The 21,343-nt window shown below is 48.6% G+C and overlaps 2 protein-coding genes and 1 pseudogene across 3 annotated transcripts in view; all 3 read right to left on the reverse strand.

Annotated features, from left to right (window-relative positions):
* Window positions 1–2,274, reverse strand: part of TGM5 (transglutaminase 5) — a 34,000-nt gene extending 31,726 nt beyond the window's left edge. For both annotated transcript variants that reach the window (XM_054452154.1, XM_054452153.1), the window contains exon 1: window positions 2,144–2,274. In XM_054452154.1, coding sequence (XP_054308129.1) covers window positions 2,144–2,153 — 10 coding nt within the window. In that variant the 5' untranslated portion in view covers window positions 2,154–2,274. The remainder of the gene's footprint in view (window positions 1–2,143) is intronic.
* A 930-nt stretch (window positions 2,275–3,204) lies between these two features.
* On the reverse strand, window positions 3,205–3,690 carry LOC129014624 (ATP synthase subunit d, mitochondrial-like; annotated as a pseudogene).
* Window positions 3,691–11,537: 7,847 nt separating this feature from the next.
* Window positions 11,538–21,343, reverse strand: part of TGM7 (transglutaminase 7) — a 51,360-nt gene continuing 41,554 nt past the window's right edge. The window contains exons 9-15 of the mRNA XM_054452155.2: window positions 20,065–20,203; window positions 17,755–17,858; window positions 17,092–17,334; window positions 14,885–15,211; window positions 14,381–14,541; window positions 12,129–12,262; window positions 11,538–11,881 (exon numbers count right to left, since the gene is read on the reverse strand). Of these exons, the coding sequence (XP_054308130.1) occupies window positions 11,722–11,881; window positions 12,129–12,262; window positions 14,381–14,541; window positions 14,885–15,211; window positions 17,092–17,334; window positions 17,755–17,858; window positions 20,065–20,203 (1,268 nt within the window). The 3' untranslated portion in view covers window positions 11,538–11,721. The remainder of the gene's footprint in view (window positions 11,882–12,128; window positions 12,263–14,380; window positions 14,542–14,884; window positions 15,212–17,091; window positions 17,335–17,754; window positions 17,859–20,064; window positions 20,204–21,343) is intronic.

The following is a 21,343-nucleotide window of genomic DNA, read 5'->3' on the forward strand; positions in this document are numbered from 1 at the left end:
AAAATTTTGTGAGTATATGAAAAACCACTGAATTGTGGACTTTATAAAGCTGAACTTGATGGTATATGAATTATATCTCAATAAAGTTGTTATAAACAAATATGAACCAAACTGACTGTGCCAAAATACCCTAATAAGTATTACACTTTATGTTAAATCTCTTTGAGTGCTTTTGATTACTTTAACACACATCTTTTTCATAAACTAGTTTTTTATTATTATAAAAGAAATTAAGCATAATGATCAGCATATCGTAGGTACTCAGATTTGCTAGGTTGAATAGAATTCTCTATCTTTTGCAAAATCACCCTGTACTTATTTCAGATTTCAGATTTCAGATTTAATCAACATCTTATTGAGGGCCTATCTACTATGTGCCAGGCACTGTGCCAGGTACGCTAGGACAGTTATCTCATTTAATCTTCATCGCATCCTTGCAGGGACAAAATGTCATGTCATCCACACTTGGAGATGAGAAAAATCAAGGTTCAGGTGGGTTAAATATCTTGTCTAAGGTTAAACCAGGATTCCTGAGCCCAGTCCAGTGCTCTTCCCATCACCCAACAGCTGTTGCCCACTGTTGGCTTTCACTCATGATCAAAAACATGTCCACACCCACTGCCAGCTAAGAAGGCACTTGGCTTTTACCTAACAGTGGAAAAAGAAGCTCGCCCCTTTTGGAGACCAATTTATTAGACAGCACTAACTGGCTACAGTTCAGGTTGGGCACATGACGCAGGCTACTCAGCAGGCATGGCAGCATCTGCCTGGCAGCAAGCACTGGGGCAAAATTCCATCCTCTAGAGACATCCTGGGCCATGTTAATCTCTGCCTAAGATAGGGATGACTCTTCAGCCCAGGTGCCATCTATTCAAATAGGAGGTTCATTGACTACTGGGCATATTTGTTTTCCTTGAGGTGAGAGGAGAATGGGGTGAAATGATCAGGAAATAAACACAAGATTGTAGAAAGAACTTTTAAAGTAAGTGATCTTAGTAGTTATCCTAGAGAGACACTCCCACATGAGCACACAGAGGCATGGATAAGGATGTTCCTTGCAATATTGCTTGTGTAACTGGAAAATTGAAAACAACCTAAATGCCCATCAGTAGGGGACAGGATTAGAAATTACTTGCACTGATACCATGAGAAATATTGAGGTAGATCTATAGGTACTGACTGTCATGGACAGAGCTCCCAGACATAGTGTGGAGTGAAAAAAATCAAGTTGTAGAAATAGACATACAATATGATGATACCATGGATATACCAAAAAAGACCACACATGGCAATCCTATGTATTACATTGAGTAAATGTATGGCTGAATGTAAATGTGCAGACAAAAGACAGGTAACAGTGTTTACTCTGGAGATGAGGCTGCCATTGGGGATGGCAGGCAGAGGACTATAGCTTCACCTATAATTATTGATTTATTTTACTCCAACTATGTATTCCCATATTTCTTGTGCAATTAAAAGTTATGAAAATTTTAAAACAAAAATTTAAACACAAGAAGTTATAAATAAAGGTAAGGATGTTACAGGTGTAGAGGAAGTTGAAAGCTTATTTCTCTAAATGATTTCAACTAACGATTTAATCTTCACAGCAGCTCTTTCCAGAGAGAGGGGGATGATATAGAGAGAAGGTTGGTGATGGGAAGATTAGCTAAGATCAGTAATAGACCTTCTGAAATGGAGGAAGAAGAGAAGATATGAAGATTCAGAGAACTTAAGAGCTGGAAGACAATTTCAAGATTGTCTGGTCCAGTCCCTCCTTTTTCAGGCAAGAGGGTTGGAAACTAGAAGCGAAGTGACTTGTCCATTGTCAAAGGGTCAGCTAGTAGCAGAGAAGGACAGAAACCCTGACCCCCTCATCTCTGGCCCTGCCCTGTCCCACCTGGCTATGGAGGCAGGCATGTTAGCAAGCAGCTGTGTTACTGTGTTTACCTGTCTACCTCTACACTGTCTCCTGGTTCTCAAGCCACCAATGAATACTGAGGTTTCTGGGGTTCCTGCTTTTCCTGCCTCAGTTGTGTATTTACTTCTTTATTTCTCTGAATCCACCCTCCACCCCTTGACTTCCTACAGTCTCTGTCTGTCCTCCTTATCCCTGAACTCCAGTTGCCACAGGGGCTTTCCCTACCTTGGGCCATGGTGGCTGCCTCCGGTTCCTCGGATACTCCCCACAGAACAGCTGGGCGGTCTGGAGCTTCAGCAAACTGGTGCCAGAGTGTCTACTTCCCCTTCCATTGGAAGCCTCCAGGAGAACTGAAGGTGGGGCTGGACTGCTGCACTGCCACCTGATTACCGAGCAGATCACAACTGGTTTGCTCACTTGCCCTCAGGTTTTTCTTGGCAGTGTTGCTGGATTGAGAGGAGGTGTGGAAGCTAATGAACTGTCACAGCCTTGTGCCGTGTGGGCCTTTGATAGCTCTTGAGCAATAGGGCATACCCAGGCAGATGCTGTGCTGTGGTGGAGAAGTCAGGAGGGAGAAGCGAGCTGATGGGCCCGCCAGAGGGATGCAGGGGGCTGCTGGAGGGGGCATCGGGTCCCAAGACTCTGCTCACAGCTTAAAGCACCTCACTGAGCTGAGAACCCTGCTAGGTAACCAAGGCCTCTCTTTTATCCTGAAAAGTCACTTCCTGAACATTAAATGCAAACAGAACCCACTCTGTCTGGATCTCCTTTGGTATGATTTCACTGTATTTAGCTTTGGCAGTGGCATTGTCTTGTGTGAGACCTGGCAGATCCAGGACAAATCACAAATAAAAGCAAATAATCACAAATAAAATAGAGGAAGAAAAATTGGGAAGATTTGTGGAGGAGGTGTGGAAATAGGTGAGATGGTGGGAATGCCGGTGAGCAAGGGCCTTGATCCTAGTAAGAAAGGCACAAGCCCTTTCATAGGGAGAAAAGCGCAGGTGGAAGGAGAGAGGGCAGGAGGGGGAAGGGCTCTGCCTGTGGAGTGGGTGGGACCCTCATGCCCACACTGTCTTTCTGTGCTCTGGGGCTCTTCTCCCCACATCCCCTGCCTTCTGGGTCCTTCTCTCTGGGGAACCTCATTCACCAGCATTGTCCTCCCTCCTGTATTTTCAATTCTCTCTGTCCCCACTCAGCAATTTTTTTAAAACTATATAATTATTTTTATTTTCAATGTCCAGAATGTGTAATATAAGGGCCAGAGCTTCTTCCTGGACTTAATTTTATAAGTTCTTGATTGGTTGGTGAGACCAATAGCGATACTTTTTCTTGTCTAATTTGGTTTCTGGGAAAGCTTTGTTCAAGTCCTCAATGGTCATCTGATCAAATGGAATTAAGTTCCTCATCTTCTCCAGCTGTTTCTCATATTCTCCAGTCCTGGCCTTTGAGAGAGACACCCACTCAGCACAAGTTTTCCCATCTTCTTTTTCTTCAGCATCCACCTGGGCAGTGTATTTATCCTCTGGTACAGGAATCTTCAGGGCATTAAACTTCTTCTCAAAGTCATCCACCAAGCCTGTCTTGGCCACACTGGCCTTGTAGTAAGCCCAGTCAATAGCTGGTGGATTCTCAGGTAAAGCAGCCAGCCTGGAGGTGAGGGTCTCATTCCAGGATTTCAGGTAATTAGCAATGGCCTTTTGGTTTTGGGGTATCATCTCTGCAAAAGCTACCCAGTCAATGGTTTTTAGAGCAAGTTTTCACCCAGCCATCTTGGTATCCTTCACCGACCCTGGCAGCCCATGGTCCACACCCCACTCACCTCTTATAGGGAATATGTGCATAAATGCAGTTCACTATTTTAACACAGCACATCCACCTTCAACTCTCATCCCCAGCTTCCCCAGCAGCCCCTGCCCTTTCTCTCAACTCCACTTCTCAGCCAAGCTCCTTGCCTATTGCTTTGCCTCCCACCACCCCTCACCTGCTGCAGGCTGCCTTCTGTCCCACAGCTGCCTCAACGCCACGCTCACCACCTAGCTCTGAGGGCGGGCGCTGGGCGCCTTTCCTGCTCTTACCCTGCAAGGCCTCCTGCAGCCCTGCCAGTACTGACCACTCCTCCTGGGCTTAGGTGACTTCTCTCTCTTGGTTGTCTAGCTACCTCCTTATCCACACTGTCCTCTTTCTCTCAGTCCCCATCACAGACTTTCCCTTCTCGAACTGGTGCCTCCCAGGGATTTGTCCCCATCTCCTCTCTTCTCACTCCACTGGCTCCCATGTGACACTAGGGACCCCCAGAACTGTGTACTGCAGGCACCTTCTGCTGGACAGCTCTGCTGGGGGAAACCTTGGACACTTCACAGCCGAGGAGCCCAAATGAAACTCTTCCCCTTGCTCCTTCCTCTCAAAATACCTGCCCTTCCTCTTGCACGTCTGGTCTTGGTGAGTGAGGACAATGTCCATCCATCACTTCAGGGGACACCTGCGTGCCACCTTGTACTTCTCCAGCTTCCTGACCTCCCTTTAGCCCATCAGTCCAGCCCAATTCCTGATGCTGTCCTGAAACAGTGCCCCTTGCTCTGCCTTCACTGAAGCCCCCGCTTACCTGGATAACTCCTAACTAGTTTCCCATTCACCCTTTCTCCAAATGAGTCACCAGTGATTTTTCTGAAGTGCCAATTCCATCAGGTTGCTCCCCTGCTGAAGATCCCACAGTGGGTAAAGTCCGGACTTCTCAGCATCACCCTCAAAGCCTTGAGGGTCTTCCCCTCCCCACCTGGAGGCCAGGAAGGCTGACCCCCTTTCTCCTGCACCTCCCTCTCTCCCTCTCTCCCTCTCTCTTGCATGTATCAGCCTCTCTGTCTGAAATGTCCTCCTCTCACTAGTCTACTTTCTCCAGTACCCAGGCTCAAGCATCACCCCTCCAGGAAGTCTTCCTGACACCCTTCCTCTGCTGCACCAGGATTCTAATCAGGGGCTGCTTTTTCTGCATTTCCTATTAGCCAACTCATGCCTCAACATTATAAATACTTATCTGTCTTTTCCCCAATCACCCTGGAGGGCATGGACTGTGTCTTATTAACAGCTTTCCCAGTGCTTAATAATGACAGTGCCTAATAGTAGCAGAACGACTAATACAACCAGCAGTAGCTTTTAATAACATATACTATTTTGAGGTATTTATATGTATGACCCCACTTGGTCTTACAACATCCCTATAGTTAGTTACTGTTATTGTTCCTACATTACAGATGAGGAAATCGAGGCTTAAAGACACTAAATAGATCATTCACAAAGAACTGGTAGAGCTAGATTTTGAATGCAGCCGTCAGACTTCAGAGACTGGGTGCTTCATAAGTGCTTGCTTGCTGCAATATCTGGAACATAGTTGGTTTTCTAGTTCGTATTTATTGCCTGATAGAGTGAATGAATTAAAAGATGATCCCTACATAAACAAATGGATGAATGCCTGAACCCACTGCCACATGCTGAGATGGGTTAGCTGGGAAGGAGGAAGGAGCATAGGCAGGAGAGTGTAAGGGACATAGGCAGGAGAGGGGGAACAGGAAGGTAAGTGCAGCTAGGGTAACTGTGGTGGCCAAAGGAGAAAGTGCCCAATGGCCAGCGGGACACCAGTCTGTTTTGTGGTGCCCAGGCCAGCTTCCCGAAGCATCTGGGAACAGTTGAGAGATTTTGGAGCAATCAGGCAGTCACTCTGAGTAAAGTCCCTTGAGTTGTGCCAGCCTGAGTGGCTGAATTCTTGGCAGCTTTGCCCACGCCCCAACCTTGAGGAGAGGGCAGGGAACTCACACCTATCCTGGAGGGCCTGGGCCTCCCCCAAAGGACCTCACATGGTCAGGAGCACTTAGAGAAGGCTTGTTTAAGGTAGCCACTGGACGAGAGAGGAAGCAGAAGCACCACAGGGGCACAAAGCCATTCATAGGGCCAGGAAAACCCCGGCCAGCTCCTCAGCCTGGACCCTAGGGCTAAATAAGACCTGGGCTCTGGGCCTGGGGAGCTGGTTTATAGGTTCAGCCCCTCATTCAATTTCTGTGAGCCATTAGTCAGAGGGTATGTGGGTGAGGGTGCTGGGGAGAGGGAGGCAGCTCTGATAGAGCAGCTTGTCCCTCAGCTCAGGGGAGGAGACAGGGAGAGAGAGGGAGGCTGAACAGAGTTGATGAGCACCTTCCTGTCTGGAAGGAAGCAGGGCTGTGCCCACAGGTGAGGGACACCTGAACAGAGAAGTGAGGACACATCTGCCATCCGCATGGGGAAGGCCAGTGCTCACTAGGTGGGGGTGGAGAACCTCCAGAACTTCCTTTTTTTCTTTAATTTTACAGATGGGGTCAGACCTTTCTAAGACCCAGAGAGACTTGGGTGCTGATTCTGGCCCTGCCATGAATTTCCGTTGTGCCCCTGAGCAGGTGACAGTTTCTTTGCCTATAAAATCAGAGCCCATGACGGGCTGGGTGCCCGGGTCTGAGGGAGGGTGAGGAGGTACCCCACAGACGATTGCACAGGGAAGCCACAGCTGGCAGATGCCAACGGATTCCTCTTTCCCCTTCTTTTCCCACACCTAGAAACAGAGACAGTCACCCTGGAGAAGGGATTAAACTGGTAGAGGGCCTCTGTGAGTGCGCTTCACAATTTACAAAGCACTTCAATTAAAAAAAATTTTTTAAAACTTTTATATCAGGTTCGGAGGTACATGTGCAGATTTGTTACATAAGTAAACTCATGTCAAGGGGGTTTGTTGTACTGATTATTTCACCACTGAATACTAAGCCTAGTACCCAATAGTTCTTTTTTCTGCTCCTCTCCCTCCTCCCACCCTCAATCCTCAAGTAGACCCCAGTGTCTGTTGTTTCCTTCTTTGTGTTCATAAGCTCTCACCATTTAGCTCCAGCTTCTAAGTGAGAACATGAGATATTTGGTTTTCTGTTCCTGTGTGAGTTTGCTAAAGATAAAGGGCTCCAGCTCCATCCATATTCCTGCAAAAGACATGATCTCATTCTTTTTTATTGATGCATAGTATTCCATGGTATATATGTACCACATTTTCTTTATCCAATGTGTCATTGATGGGCATTTAGGTTGATTCCATGTCTTTGCTATTGTGAATAGTGCTGCAATGAATATTCACATGCATTTGTCTTTATGATAGAATGATTTATATTCCTCTGGGTATATACCCAGTAATGGGATTGCTGGGTCAAATGGTAGTTCGGTTTTGAGCTCTTTGAGGAATCACCATACTGCTTTCCACAATGGCTGAACTAATTTACACTCCCACTAACAGTGTATATGTGTTCCCTTTTCTCTGCAGCCTTGCCAGCATCTGTTTTTTTTTTTTTACTTTTTAATAATAGCCATTCTAACTAGTGTAAGATAAGATGGTATCTCATTGTGGTTTTGATTTGCATTTTTCTAATGATCAGTGATATTGAACTTTTATTCATTTGCTTGTTAGCCGCATATATGTCTTCTTTTGAAAAGTGTCTGTTCATGTCTTTTGCCCACTTTTTAATGGGGTTGTTTTTATCTTGTAAATTTGTTTAAGTTCCTTATAGAGACTGGATATTAGATCTTCATCAGATGCATAGTTTGCAAATATTTCCTCCCATTCCGTAGGTTGTCTGTTTACTCTGTTGATAGTTTCTTTTGCTGTACAGAAGCACTTAAGTTTAATTAGATCCCATTTGTCAATTTTTGCTTTTGTTGTGATTGCTTTCAGCATCTTCATCATGAAATCTTTGCCTGATACTATGTCTAGAATGGTATTGCCTAGATTGTCTTCCAGGGTTTTTATAGCTTTGGGTTTTACATTTAAGTCTTTAATCCATGTTGAGTTGATTTCTGTATACAGTGTAAAGAAGGGGCCCAGTATCAATCTTCTGGATATGGCTAGCCAGTTATCCCAGCACCATATACTGAATAGGGAGTCCTTTCCCCATTGGTTGTTTTTGTCAGTGTTGTCAAAGATCAGATGGTTGTAGGTATGGGGCCTTGTTTCTGGGCTCTCTATTCTGTTCCATTGGTTTATAGGCCTGTTTTTGTACCAGTACCATGCTGTTTTGGTTATTGTTGCCCTGTAGTACAGTTTGAAGTTAAATAATGTGATGACTCCAGCTTACAAATACTTTATATTTATTTTTATGTAAAATAAATATACATACTTATTTATGTATACTTTATATATACAAATACTTTATTTATGTATGTATTTATTTATTTATTTATTTATTATTTTGAGATGGAGTCTCACTGTCGCCCAGGCTAGAGTGCAGTGGCACAGTCTTGGCTCACTGCAAACTCTACCTCCCGGGTTCAAGCAATTGTCCTGCCTCAGCTTCCTGAGTAGCTGGGACTACGGGTGCACACCACCATGCCTGGCTAATTTTTTGTATTTTCAGTAGAGATGGGGTTTCACTATGTTGGCTGGGCTGGTCTCTAACTCCTGACCTCAGGTGATCCTCCTGCCTTGGCCTCCCAAAGCACTGGGATTACAGGAGTGAGCCACCATGCCCGGCCACAAAGCACTTTAGAATACACTGCCTCATTTGATCCTCACAGCAATCCTATGAGGGAAAGTCAGGCTGACACTCCTATTGTTCTGTTATCATTTTATCCCTGGGGGTACCAGGGTCACACCATGAGGGAGTCCAGAGCTCTTTGCTTTGTGTCACACAATTATGCTGGATGCCTTGAACCCCAAAACCATCAGCCACAAGGACCTGAAGATGACAGATTCTGTGCACACCATGGGGGGATGGGAAGACCAGGAGTCAGGAGCCAAGGGTGCTGCCTGGCTGGTGCTGCTTCCTTGCTCCACAGTGGAACATTTCTTTTGTCCCAGTTTGTCTGCAGGAGCCACTGCCTGGTCTGGATGGCCAGCCTCACTGTGTTGTTGTGAGGCCAGGGGAGGCTTAGGAGCTGGTCTCAGGGGGCACCATAGCAGTGGGCATGAAGGAATTCCAGCGTTCCGGGCCCTGGGGGATGTCCAGCTGGAAGGGAGCTTTGAGATGATCTAGTTTATTCAACTGAGGTGGAAAAAGAAAGCCAGACAGGCTTACCTAAGTGAAACAAAGAAGAAGGAGGAGGAGGAGGAGGAAGGGAGGGAGTTGGGGGAGGATACAGAGTATATATTTTTTTTTCTTTTTGAGACGGACTTTAACTTTTGTTCCCCAGGCTGGAGTACAGTGGTGGGATCTCAGTTCACTGCAAACTCTGCCTCCTGGGTTCAAGAGATTCTCCTGCCTCAGCCTCCTGAGTAGCTGGGATTACAGGTGCCGCCACCACGCCCAGCTAATTTTTGTATTTTTAGTAGAGATGGGGTTTCACCATGTTGGCTGGGCTGGTCTCGAACTCCGACCTCAGGTGATCAGCTTGCCTCAGCCTCCCAGTGTGCTGGGATTACAGGCGTGAGCCACCACGCTCAGCCCAGAGTATAATAATTTTTAAAGCCAATTTTTAGTTGGGGACAGGGAAAATAATTTGAAAGGTAGGCTGGAAAGGCAGAAATGACCAACATCCACATCCCCCTGAGAGGTCTCTCCCAGGCCAGTAGGAAGCCTGCCTGCTGTTCTTCTCCAGTGACACAGCCAGGGATAGGAAAGGAGGGCTGTGACTAAACATGAGGACTCAGTGCTTGGCAGACAGGTGAAGTTTCACATTCCTGCAAGGGCAGCTCAGGTGGCCCTCTCCAGGCAGGGAGCTACCTGGAACACAGCATGACAGGGCAGTGACAGGGCACCACGGAAATGCCCAATGGCACCTCATGGGGATGGGTGCAGCTGACACACGAGGCGGAGTGAGGACATGCAGGCTCTTACCCTTCTTGACTCAAGCAGCTGTGTGCAGGCAGGGCTGTGGGCCACTCCAAGAGAGAAAATGGCCGGGTGCGGTGGCTCACGCCTGTAATCTCAGTACTTTGAGAGGCCAAGGAGGGCGGATCACGAGGTCAGGAGTTTGAGATCAACCTGGACAACAGTGGAACCCTGTCTCTACTAAAAACACAAAAAATAAAATAAAATTAGCTGGGCATGGTGGCAGGCACCTGTAATTCCAGCTACTTGGGAAGCTGAGGCAGGAGAATCGCTTGAACTCGGTAGGCGGAGTTTGCAGTGAGCCGAGATCGCACCACTGCACTCCAGCCTGGGCAACAGTGACAGACTCCGTTTCAGAAAAAAAAAAAAAGAGAGAGAGAGAGAAAATAGAAGGGAAGGAGAAGGAGGACTAGGGGCAAACAAAAAAATACAGAGAGGAGAGGGAAGGGGAAGAGGAGGGAGAGCAGGAAAAGGGAGGAAAAGGGAGAAGAGGAGGAAGAAGAGGGAGAGAAAGAGGGAGAGGAGGAGGGGAAGGTAAGACTGAAAGACATCAAAACTATAGAGCCACGGAGCAGGTGAGGAGTGGACGTGCCTGCAGACTGACAGGAAGATGCTCTCCTTTCCCATGTTTCTGAATTTTCTAAATTATCTATGATGGAGATGTATCCATTTGTAATGCTGACTTTTCAACAACACAATAAAAGGGGAAATAAAGGAATTTGGATGGTGTGTCCAGCCACCAGAGTCCCAAGGCTGAAAGCCAGAATGATCTCTTGAGAAATGTTAGCAAAGATTTTCTCTGGGACAGGGGAGCTATTGGTGATTTTTCTTTAGTTAGTGTTTTTTTTTCCACCTTCCATATCGTCTAGAATGAGCAGGAATAATTTTGGTGACCACAGGAGAAAGAAATACAAAAGAGTGTCTCCCTCTGTCCTTAAAATAACAAAAACAAAAGACACAAAGGAGGCTGGGCGTGGTGGCTCATGCCTATAATCCCAGCACTTTGGGAGGCCGAAGCAGGCGGATCACCTGAGGTCAGGAGTTCGAGACCAGCCTGGCCAACATGGGGAAAACCCGACTCTACTAAAAATACAAAAAAATTAGCCAAGCATGATGGCGTGCCTGTAATCCCAGCTACTCGGGAGGCTAAGGCAGGAGAATCGCTTGAACCCGGGAGGTGGAGGTTGCAGTGAGCCAAGATCACGCCATTGCACTCCAGCCTGGGCGACAGGAGAGAAACTCTGTCTAAAAAAAAAAAAAAAAAAAAAAAACCCCACACGAAGGAAGGCAGGCTGAGAGTTGGGATGATGGGGAAAAATGCAAGATGAGGGTGAGGGAGTGAGAGGCAAAGGCGGGGACAGGGATAGCAGGTGAGGCTGTTGCTAGACAGCAGCCAGCTATGCAGCGCTTCCCAGTCATCCTGTCTGTCAACGAACGTGTGCGGAAAGATGGCTGCCTGTGCCTCCCAGGATACTCTAGGCTGGGGGCAGAACAGTCCTGCTAGGCAGCTTCTGGCCAGTTGACACAGGGTCGCTGTCCTCCCAGCACATCCAAGCTGCCCTCCCCAGGCCTCCCTCCATCCTCTGCCTGCAGGCTCACTAAGACAATGTAAGTGGAGAGACCTGGGATCCTTAATTCCAGAGAGGCTGCTTTAGAGGGGATGGTGGTGGGCTTATTTTGTGGTTGAGGCTCTTATGGGAGGAGAGAGAGGACAGGAGGGGAAGGGAGGGTTCAGCCACAGAGCTGGCAGCCAGGCCAAGAGGATCAGCCAGGAGCAATAAGTGGCTTGAGAATGCTGGTGATAAATAAAGACGTCTTTATTGTCTCTTCCCAAAGCACACGGGGTTTCTAACAGAGCTTCATTCACTCCCAGGCAGGCTGGAGACAGGACAGAGGTGGAGCCAAGATGACATAGTCAGGAGTAGGAAGGAGCCAGGTGGGGCAGGGGTGCCAGGGAGGGCAGCTGGAGGGTGGGGCTCAGGGAGCCCCAGCCACAGTGACGAAGATGTCCTTGTAGCCTTTGATCTCCTTGACCTCGTTGCTGCTGATGAGAACCTGGAGCTGGCGGGGTCCAGCTTTGGTCGGGTAGAGGTCCAGTTGAATTTGGAGGGTGTGTCCGGCCACCAGAGTCCCAAGGCTGAAAGTCAGAAAGGGCCTGTGAGAGGCTCGAGGACTTCCCGCTGGCGGGAGGGGTGATCTGGTTCCCCTCTGGGTGGGTAAGAAGCTCCCACTCGCCACCACCACTGAGCTCAGCCTTTCCTGAGGAGGGTGAGAAAGTGGGGGCAGAGAGGCACCGCACAGGAGACTGAGGAGGGTCCTGTGATGCCATGGGGCACCCCTTTTCTGAGACCAGCAAGGGGGAGGTGGGCAGAAGCGTCACTTACTCCTTTGCTACCTGCCCATTGACGAGGCCGCTTCCCTCCAGCACCATCGTGCAGCTGCTCAGAGCCAACATCAAGGTATTGGTGAGGGTGACGTGGACTCTCAGCGCCTTGCCCACCTCAGCCCTCTCAGACACCTGTGTGGAGAGAAGTCAGCGATCCCACGGGCAACTGGCCTCGCTTCTGCACTCTGGTTCAGTTACCCCCACCCCCAGGTCCCTGGCGACCACCAGGAACTGCGGCTTAGAGCTAATGTGCTACAGTGGCGAGGGAGGAATGTGAGCTGAGAGTACTTGAGATTAACACATATACAGGCCTGCCTTAGGTCACAATACTCCAAGGAGCCACCACCAATCAGCAATTGCCACCAAGCTGAAACCCGTTTCTCTCCCTACCATCTAGTTCAAGATGTCCACAAGATTTAAATGGAAGTGCCAGCTCCAGTGGGTGGCTACTAGGAAGGCTGTGTTAAAAGGATCCTGAAGACAAAGGATCACAATTGATTCATATCTAACACAGGTGTGGGATAAGGAAGTGGTGTCATGTGTGCCACCCATGTGCCATCAGTGATGTCATCCTGCCCTTATGCTCATTACCGAAGAAACAATGAGGCCAAGGCCTCATGATGTGTTAATGGTAGAGCCAGGACATGACCCAGGTGTCCCAGACCCCAGCCCAGTTCCCCAGGCTGCTGTGTCTTCATAAACATCAGCAGGGCATGCACTCGAGTTTTTCCAGGTGTGTTCAGTGCTGTGTCATGGGGCAGCACAGCTGTGGCCTGTGAGTGGGAGGCAGGCATCCTTCCTACTCATTTCTGGAGCCCCTGTGCCTAGAACAGTGCCGGCCAGATGATGGACATCAGGAAGCACGTGTTGAACTGAAATGAGCTCTGACCACCCAGATCATACTAGGGGCTTGTTCTGGCTGGGCCAGAGACTCAAGGAAAAGGAAGAACACACCTGACTCACCTGGGGTCCAAACAAAAATATCAAGTCCCTTGTACCCTCATGAGGGTGTCAAAGCAGAACAGGTTAAAATAACTGTGGAATCATCTGCAGGTCCCTTACTGATGGGGACCAATTAGCAACCTACTTGGCATTTGCCATGTTTGCTTCAGGTACACGGCAGGGCCCTGGCCGCAGCCCCAGGCTTATGTCTGCACTTGCACTTCTGCCCACTGTTTGCCCCAGCACAGAGGCTGCCTGGTGTCAGCTGGCCCGACAGCCTGACAGTGTGCCTGGGTGAAAACCCTGGGGTAGGCCAGCTGATTTATGGTCTAGAGCTGCCCAGTTCTCAATTGGGGTGGGGAGGGGCAGGCTGTTGGAGAAGCCTCCAGGTACAGAGCCAGGTTTGGACTAGGCAGTGGGCAAGTCTTTCTGAGTGGGAAGGGCAGGTGGGGAAACGAGGCTTTCGGGAAGGAAAACCCTGGTAGCAGGAGATGGGGAATGCACCTGCCCTCTTCCATTCACCCTTCCTTCGCCTGAAATTCCTTCTTTGTGTAATGGCCTCACTGGCCACTCAGGCATCTGAACTCAAAATCTGAAGTTCACTTTTCATTTGTTTCCCTCTTTGTCACCTCAATCTTGTCAATACTCACCTTTTGTTTTGTTTTGTTGAGACAAGGTCTCACTCTGTTGTCTAGGCTGGAGTGCAGCGGCATGATCTCGGCTCACTGCAGGCTTGATTTCCCTGGACTCCCACCTCAGCCTCCTGAGTATCTGGGACTAGAGGCATGCACCACCACACCAGCTAACTTTTGAAAAACTTTTAAGTAGAGACAAGGTCTCGCTATGTTGCCCAGACTGGTCTTGAACTCCTGGGTTCAAGTGATCCTCCCGCCTTGGCCTCCCAAAGCACTGGGATTACAGGCATGAGCCACCATGCTTAGCCAGTGGTCATCGTTTGAATTTGACTTTGTGGAGTCTCTAAATATGTCTCCTCTACTTCATCTCCTAGTCACTGCCTTTCCTATCTCTTTGCCTTTGCAAAATGATTTCCTTACTTAAAATGCCTTCACAGCCATCTCATTTCTCTATACAGTTTCCTATGCATCCTCTGAAAAATAGTACCTCCTTTGAGAAGCCTTCATGCCCCTCCAACCCCAGGCTGGTACTGAGCACTAGACCACACCATACTGTGCTGGAGCCATCGGTGTGGTGTGAGGTGGGAACAGTGAATTGCTGGCTGCTGCACCCCAGGCCCTGGACTGGGTGAGTCAGAGAGCCTCAGAGCCCCCACCCGTGTCCAGACACTACCTCAATAGACAAGTGGGGAGGCTCCAGAGAGATATCTTTTAGGACCAGCATGGACCTCCCTGTCTCTTCAACCTCGGCGATGCCAGACACGCGGATGAGCTTTTCGTCCGTTAGCTTGTTTCTGTAATTGCTGTAGGGCAGGAGGAGCGGCCACTGTGTCTCTAAGCACATACAAAAGACACCTTGAGTCCAGGACATGGACCAGAGAAAGGCGGGACATATAGATGTGAGAGAGGAAAAATTAGAATTTTCATGTGAGAGGTAAAAGTGTATGTGAGAGACAGACAATGTCCCACCATGCACACACTGTCCCCAGGGCTCACTGCTCCGTCTCGCCTGGTGGGGTGGCATCAGAAGTGCAGCAGCTGGCAGCTTCACTGCCCAGAATGTGTGTGTGTCAGAGGAAGGGGTCTGTGTGTGATCTGGGTTGGCCCACCCCACTGTGTTCATGGCCCCACAGCTCCCCTCCCTGTAGGTGCCTTCTCAGGCCTGCCTCACACTCACCCTTCCCAAAGTCCAGGTTCAACCGCACCGTGTGCCTCCAGAGGGGCTTCTGGGTGCCACCCCCATGCAGCAGGGCCTGTGCACAGAAGCGCACCACCAGTCCGATGGGCCCCCGAGGGTGGGTGCTGTCTGGCACCCTCTGGATACGCAGCAGCAGCTGCAGGTCCTGGCCCCACTTGGGTATCCCGGCCAGGTGAAGCTGCAGCTGCGCTGGCTGATCCCTAAGACCCCCGGACTCCAGGAGATCCAGGAAGGGCAAAGAAGCTCTTTGGGGGCCCAGCATTTTCCGAGAAGCCTTCATGAAGACAGCTCTCTCCTCAGGGGATCCTGCAGAAGGGAGAGGTAGGAGAGACATGCATGGGGAGGGGTCAGAGGACCAGTGACTTTCCCGGGGCAACAAGGCACAGGAATAGCAGCACAGGGAGGTGGCGCGGCTCAGGTGCTGCTTGCTGGGTTCAAATCCTTGCTCTGTCATAGTCCTTTAATCTCTCAGTGTTCTGTTCTGTCATCTGTAACCTGGGGATGATATCTGCTTTCCTTATAAGGGATCCCAAAAACGTCAGGCTGAGTGGCTGCAAGCACTCAGCACTGTTTCTGCCATCACTATGGCCACCAGCATCACTATCATCATCATCATGAAGCCAGAGGCTTCTCTCCCCGACCAGCATCCCTCCAGCTAAAATATATGCTCAAAACTTATAAAAAAGAGCTTCGGCCAGGTGCAGTGGCTCACGCCTGTAATCCCAGCAATTTGGGAGGTTGAGATGGGTGGATCACCTGAGGTCAGGAGTTTGAGACCAGCCTGGCCAACATAGTGAAACCTCATCTCTACCAAAATACAAAAATTAGCTGGGCATGGTGATGGGTGCCTGTAATCCCAGCTATTCAGGAGGGTGAGGCAGGAGGATCTCTTGAACCCAGGAGGTGGATGTTGCGGTGAGCCGAGATCGCGCCATTGCACTCCAGCCTGGGCAACGAGAGCGAAACTCCGCCCAAAAAAGAAACAAAAGAGCTTCATCTCTTGCCCATGGGGGCTACTCAACATGGAGGCTTAATGTGGCTGACTGCCACTGTTACTACTTGAGACCGTCATTACCACAGTTACTACTGTTACTACTTGAGACCATCATTACAAGACTGAACGAAGGGATGAATGTAGAAATGGTAAAAAACAGAAGAAACTGTTTTAAGGAAAGGCTAGCATGCAGAATAAGAAGAGGAGAGAAGAAGAGAAGAAGAAAAGGGCTCCCTGCTTCTAGTGAGCAAAGGCAGCCACTGAGCATCTACCGCCCTTCATATTTATTTGGGTAGCAAGAGCAAGGGGAAGGAGGTAATGACTGGTCAGCTGCTTAATTGATCACAGGTTCAGATTGTTACTGACAGGCTTAAATTATGCCTAATCATAAGAAACATTTGTGCGGCCTCCAACAGCTTGACCCAAACTTACCCCCACCTGTGGACTTCTCTGGAGCAGTTGCTGCATTCCACAGGCACTGTTCCTAGTGCTTTCCGTAGACACTCATTTAACCCTCTCAACAGCCGTCCGAGGGACTGTTATCCCGTTTTACAGATGAGGAAATGGAGGCACAGGGGTAGTAAACTGTGTCCAGTCTTACACAGGGCACGGCAGAGCCCTGTTCAGTACTCAGGCAGCCTGACTCCACACACGCGCCCTCCGTGGGGGTGCCCACCCCATCCACAGGCCCAGGGGCCCATCCCCCCGACTCCACTGCTCCCTTTGCCATGGACATAGGGAGACAGTGGTGCCACTCTGGGTGGAGTTAAAATACAGGACATCCAACCACATTTGAATTCCAGATAAACAACAAATGATTTTTAGTATAGTACGTTCCATGCACTATTTGGAACATATATATTAAAAATCATACCCAGTGTGAATTTCAGATAAACAGTGAATACTTTTTAGAATAAGTATGTCTCATACAACATTTGGGACATATATTACACAAATAAAATATTTGTTTATCTGGATCTACTGGAATTCAAATTTAACTGGGCATCCTGTATTTTTATTTGCTGGTAACCCTACCCTAGGGCCACATGCCTGGGATCCAGGAAGGACCCCTAGGAGTTTGCCATGAGGAAGAGGTGATTAGATGGTGATAGTTTCAACTTGGAGCCTTCCCAGCTAGGGAGCATCACAAAGAAGCTTAAACCAGCCCTCTCCCCGAATACCCGCCCAGCACCTTCTGGGTACTTGTAGGAGCTGGTGATGCTGTGGCGCTGGTCTGACCCCACCATCTTGGTGCTGATCTCCTTCCCGATGGAACTGGTGTTGTGGGCCAGGATTTCCTGGGCCTGGCCATCCCCGAGGAGCCAAATGACTTCATCGGCGTTCACCTCGGCATACACAAAAGGGGTGTCATAGGCCAGGTGGACATCCCCTTCCCTGATGGCCTTCACAGAGGCAGGGCCACAGCAGAACAGCCCTGTGGAGGCAACAGGCTACTGATATGGGGGCCAGGGGCAGCTGGTTGTGGCCGTGGGAGGTGGAGATGGGATAGGCAGTGGCACCGCCGACTCTCACCCATGGGATATCTTCCCAAAAAGCACTTTTGTTCCCATTAATTCATCTGACCCTCACAGCCACCCTGTGAAGTGGCAATGCTCATCATCAGCTTTTCCACTTTACAGGTAAGGACACAACTGAGGCCCAGTGACCCACCCAGGTGACCCATCCGGGTGACTCTGTCAATGGTGGAGTTAGATTCCTGATCCAAAGCTGTGTCGGCTGGGACCTCGGGAAGAGGGTGCCGTGGAAGACGCTGCTCCTCCCTGGTCTCCTGCTCCCACGGCCAGTCACCCTAATCTGCGTCCCCACAGAGCCTGTTGCAGTGGTCCTCACTCACCACTGCTGGTCTGCTGGGGAGTGGGGTCCAGAACCTGCCACCCGTCGTATCCTGGTGGGAGATCTTTCCGGATCATCCAGCACTCATTCCAGACATGGAAGTTCCTGCAGGAGGGAGTAAGGAGAAAAGGACTCATGTTAGCTGAGGTTTTGCCAGGTACCAGGCACTATACGGGGTGATTTATATCATTGTTTCTTTTCCTTACTTTTTATTAGGAAGTAATTTTGTACTAAAAGTCACAAGAATAGTACAGGCTGGGCGCGGTGACTCACGCCTGTAATCCCAGCACTTTGGGAAGCCGAGGTGGGCGGATCACAAGGTCAGGAGATGGAGACCATCCTGGCTAACACGGTGAAACCCCGTCTCTACTAAAAATACAAAAAAGTAGCTGGGCGTGGTGGTGGGCACCTGCAGTCCCAGCTACTCGGGAGGCTGAGGCAGGAGAATGGTGTGAACCCAGGAGGCGGAGCTTGCAGTGAGCCAAGATGGCACCGCTGCACTCCAGCCTGGGCGACAGAGCGAGACTCCATCTCAAAAAACAGAAAAAAGAATAGTACAAAGAACACCCATCTACCCAATTCATCTGTTGTTAACATTTTGCCCCATTTGCTTTCTTTCAATGTGGACAAGAATAGATATCTACACATATACACTTCAGTGTGTATTTCCTAAGAATAGGGATCTTCTCTTACATAACCCCTGTATAGTTCATCAACCCTAGCACGTTGGATATTGATATGATGCCTTTATCTAATTTACTGTCTATATTTTAATGTTGTCAGTTGACCTAATGATGTTGTTTAGAGCATTCTTCTCCCACGCGGTACGCGATGCCATCTGTGATCACACACTGCATTCAGCTACGCAGCATGTTGTCTCCTTTGATCTTAGAACAGTTCCTTCACCTTTCTTTCTTTGTTACATTGGGATTTGAAAACAATCTCTCGCTCTCTCTCGTTTTCTTTTTTTTTGTAAATTTAAGGGGTACAAATGTAGTTTTGTTTCATGGAGATATTACCTAGTGGTGAAGTCTGGGCTTTTAATGAAAACAGTCTTTATGTTATTTATCTATTTTTTAAAACCAGAGTGGCCCCCATTTTGGGCTTCTCTGATGTTTCCTCATGATTAGACTCAAGATATGCATTCAAAGACAGAACTGTGCCTAAGTTACATATCCTCAGATACACCACTGCTTCCTGAATCAGAGACGATTCAGACCTCTAGGAGTCTATCTGTGGATCCCAGGCTGAAAAGCCCTCCTTACCAGCATTGATCTCATTTCACCCTAGCAACCCTGTGAAGTAGACGTTATCTTCATTTTACAGACAAGGAAACTGAAGCTCAGAGAGGGGGCTCCTAGGACAGCACGTAGTCCTCACACAACTCAAAGAGTCTTACCTAGAGGCTGGGTGCGGTGGCTTAGGCCTGTAATCCCAGCACTATGGGAGGCCGAGGCGAGTGGATCATCTGAGGTCAAGAGTTCAAGACCAACATGGTGAAACCCCGTCTCTACTAAAAATACAAAAATTAGCCAGGTGTGGTGGTACATGCCTGTAGTCCCATCTACTCGGGTGGCTGAGGCAGGAGAATCGCTTGAACCTGGGAGGTGGAGATTGCAGTGAGCTGAGTTCACACCATTGCACTCCAGCCTGGGCAACAGAGCGAGACTCCATCTCAAAAACAAACGAACAAACAAAGTGAGTCTTATCTGGAAACCGGCTGGAAAAAGAGAAACAGGAAACCAGATTTGCGGGTAGAGCTGAGAAGAACAAAGGAACCAGGAAAAGAAACCAGAGATACACAAAGAAAGGGATGCACAGAGATACACACACACACACATGCACGCACATACACGCACGCACACACACGCACGCACACATGCATGCAGACAGGGAGTGGGTTGGGCAGAGGAAGAAGTCAAGAGAGACAAGAAGAGGTCTACAGAAGCAGCCAGTCCAGGCTCTGTCTGACTTCTGGGAAAACTGGATGGTACAAACAGAGACTCAGAGAAGGAAAAGGAAGATGAATAAAGACTTTTGAGGTCAGTGTTCAGAAGACGCCCAGCTAGTCATTTGGTTGAGGCCTCAGAATGTTATCCCATTGTTTTTTACCTCTGAAATGAGTTAAATTTGATGACCTAATTAGCCAGAACAGCCTCCTGGGTTGGGGAATTCTTCTCTTCTCTGAGCATTAGCAGCAATGCTCAGGGCAATCTTGCAATATTGCCTCAAGAGCCAGAGAGAACCAGGTCAAAGTTTTTCTGCCCTCCCTGGGACAGAGCAGAGATCTGTTCAAGACAGTGCCTCTCACCATATTTTGTCTCGTTTCTGAGTTGACAGCATCTCGGCATTTCGGTCATAGTACGTATCGATGGTCAAGTTCCTATCCACGTTGTGCGCGGAACGGAAATTGGAAACAACACGGGTTGGAACGCCTAAGCATCTCATTACTAAAGAGAAAAATATAGAGAATCGCTGAGTTCATTTCAGGCGGAATTATTGGTTTTCCATGCATAATTTGTAACTTTCAAGCTGGAGGAGAGAAAGCCAAGACGCTTACAGAACCACACCAGTAACTCCTTTATTACCAGAGCCCCACACCCAGTCCCACAGCCCTGCTGCCGCATCAGTGATCAACATCCCACAAGGAGAAAGGAATCATTTGAGGGTCGCTTAAAACCACAGTTAACAATAATCCAACTTATCATTTAGGAGTCTTTCCACTCAGCAGCTTTCCAAGTTAAAAACAGAGGGCCAGGCGCGGTGGCTTACGCCTGTAATCCCAGCACTTTGGGAGGCTCAGGCGGATCACGAGGTCAGGGGTTTGAGACCAGTCTGGCCAACATAGGGAAACCCTGTCTCTACTAAAAATACAAAAAAAAAAAAATTAGCTGGGTGTAGTGGCGCATGCCTGTAGTTCCAGCTACTAGGGAGGCTGAAAACTTAGTTCTGAAATGTTTTTTAACTTTTAGGTTTGAGGGTACACATGAAGATTTGTTACGTAGGTAAACACGTGTCATGGGGGGTTGTTGTACAGATTATTTCATCACCCTCCTCCCACCCTAGCTCTGAAATTTGGGATCTGTAATTCTACTTAAAGACAAGAGGTAGGGGGAGGTATGAAAGAAATTCGAGGATAGATGGAGGGACAAGATAGACTTCTAGAGACAGTGGAAACCGTCAGCAGAGATAAGGGGAAACCACAGAGCCAGCAACCATCTTTAATAAGGCAGCCGCTCCCTCTTGTGGCTTCTCATGATACTGCTACAAAGGCTTTTAAAAGCTGAGTTAGGATTTCACAAATCTAGTCACACAGTGTAAACATTACCCCCAACACATACACACACACACAAACACACACACACACCCCTGCCTGCCCAGAGCCAGAGGAAGTCAAGCCAAGAGCCAGCAAGAGCCAGGTGTGACCTTGAGGGGACGTGGGTCCTGACATCCTCCAGCATGGTGAGGAGTTCAGAGAGGTTTATCCCACTCCTCTCCCTCCCAGGAGGGGCAGACGGTGCCTACTGAGGCTGCCAGGAGGATTACACAGCTTCAAAAAGTAAAAGGAATATTGAGAGCGACCAATCCTT

Source organism: Pongo pygmaeus, chromosome 16, assembly GCF_028885625.2.
Source record: "Pongo pygmaeus isolate AG05252 chromosome 16, NHGRI_mPonPyg2-v2.0_pri, whole genome shotgun sequence".
Taxonomy (NCBI): domain Eukaryota; kingdom Metazoa; phylum Chordata; class Mammalia; order Primates; family Hominidae; genus Pongo; species Pongo pygmaeus.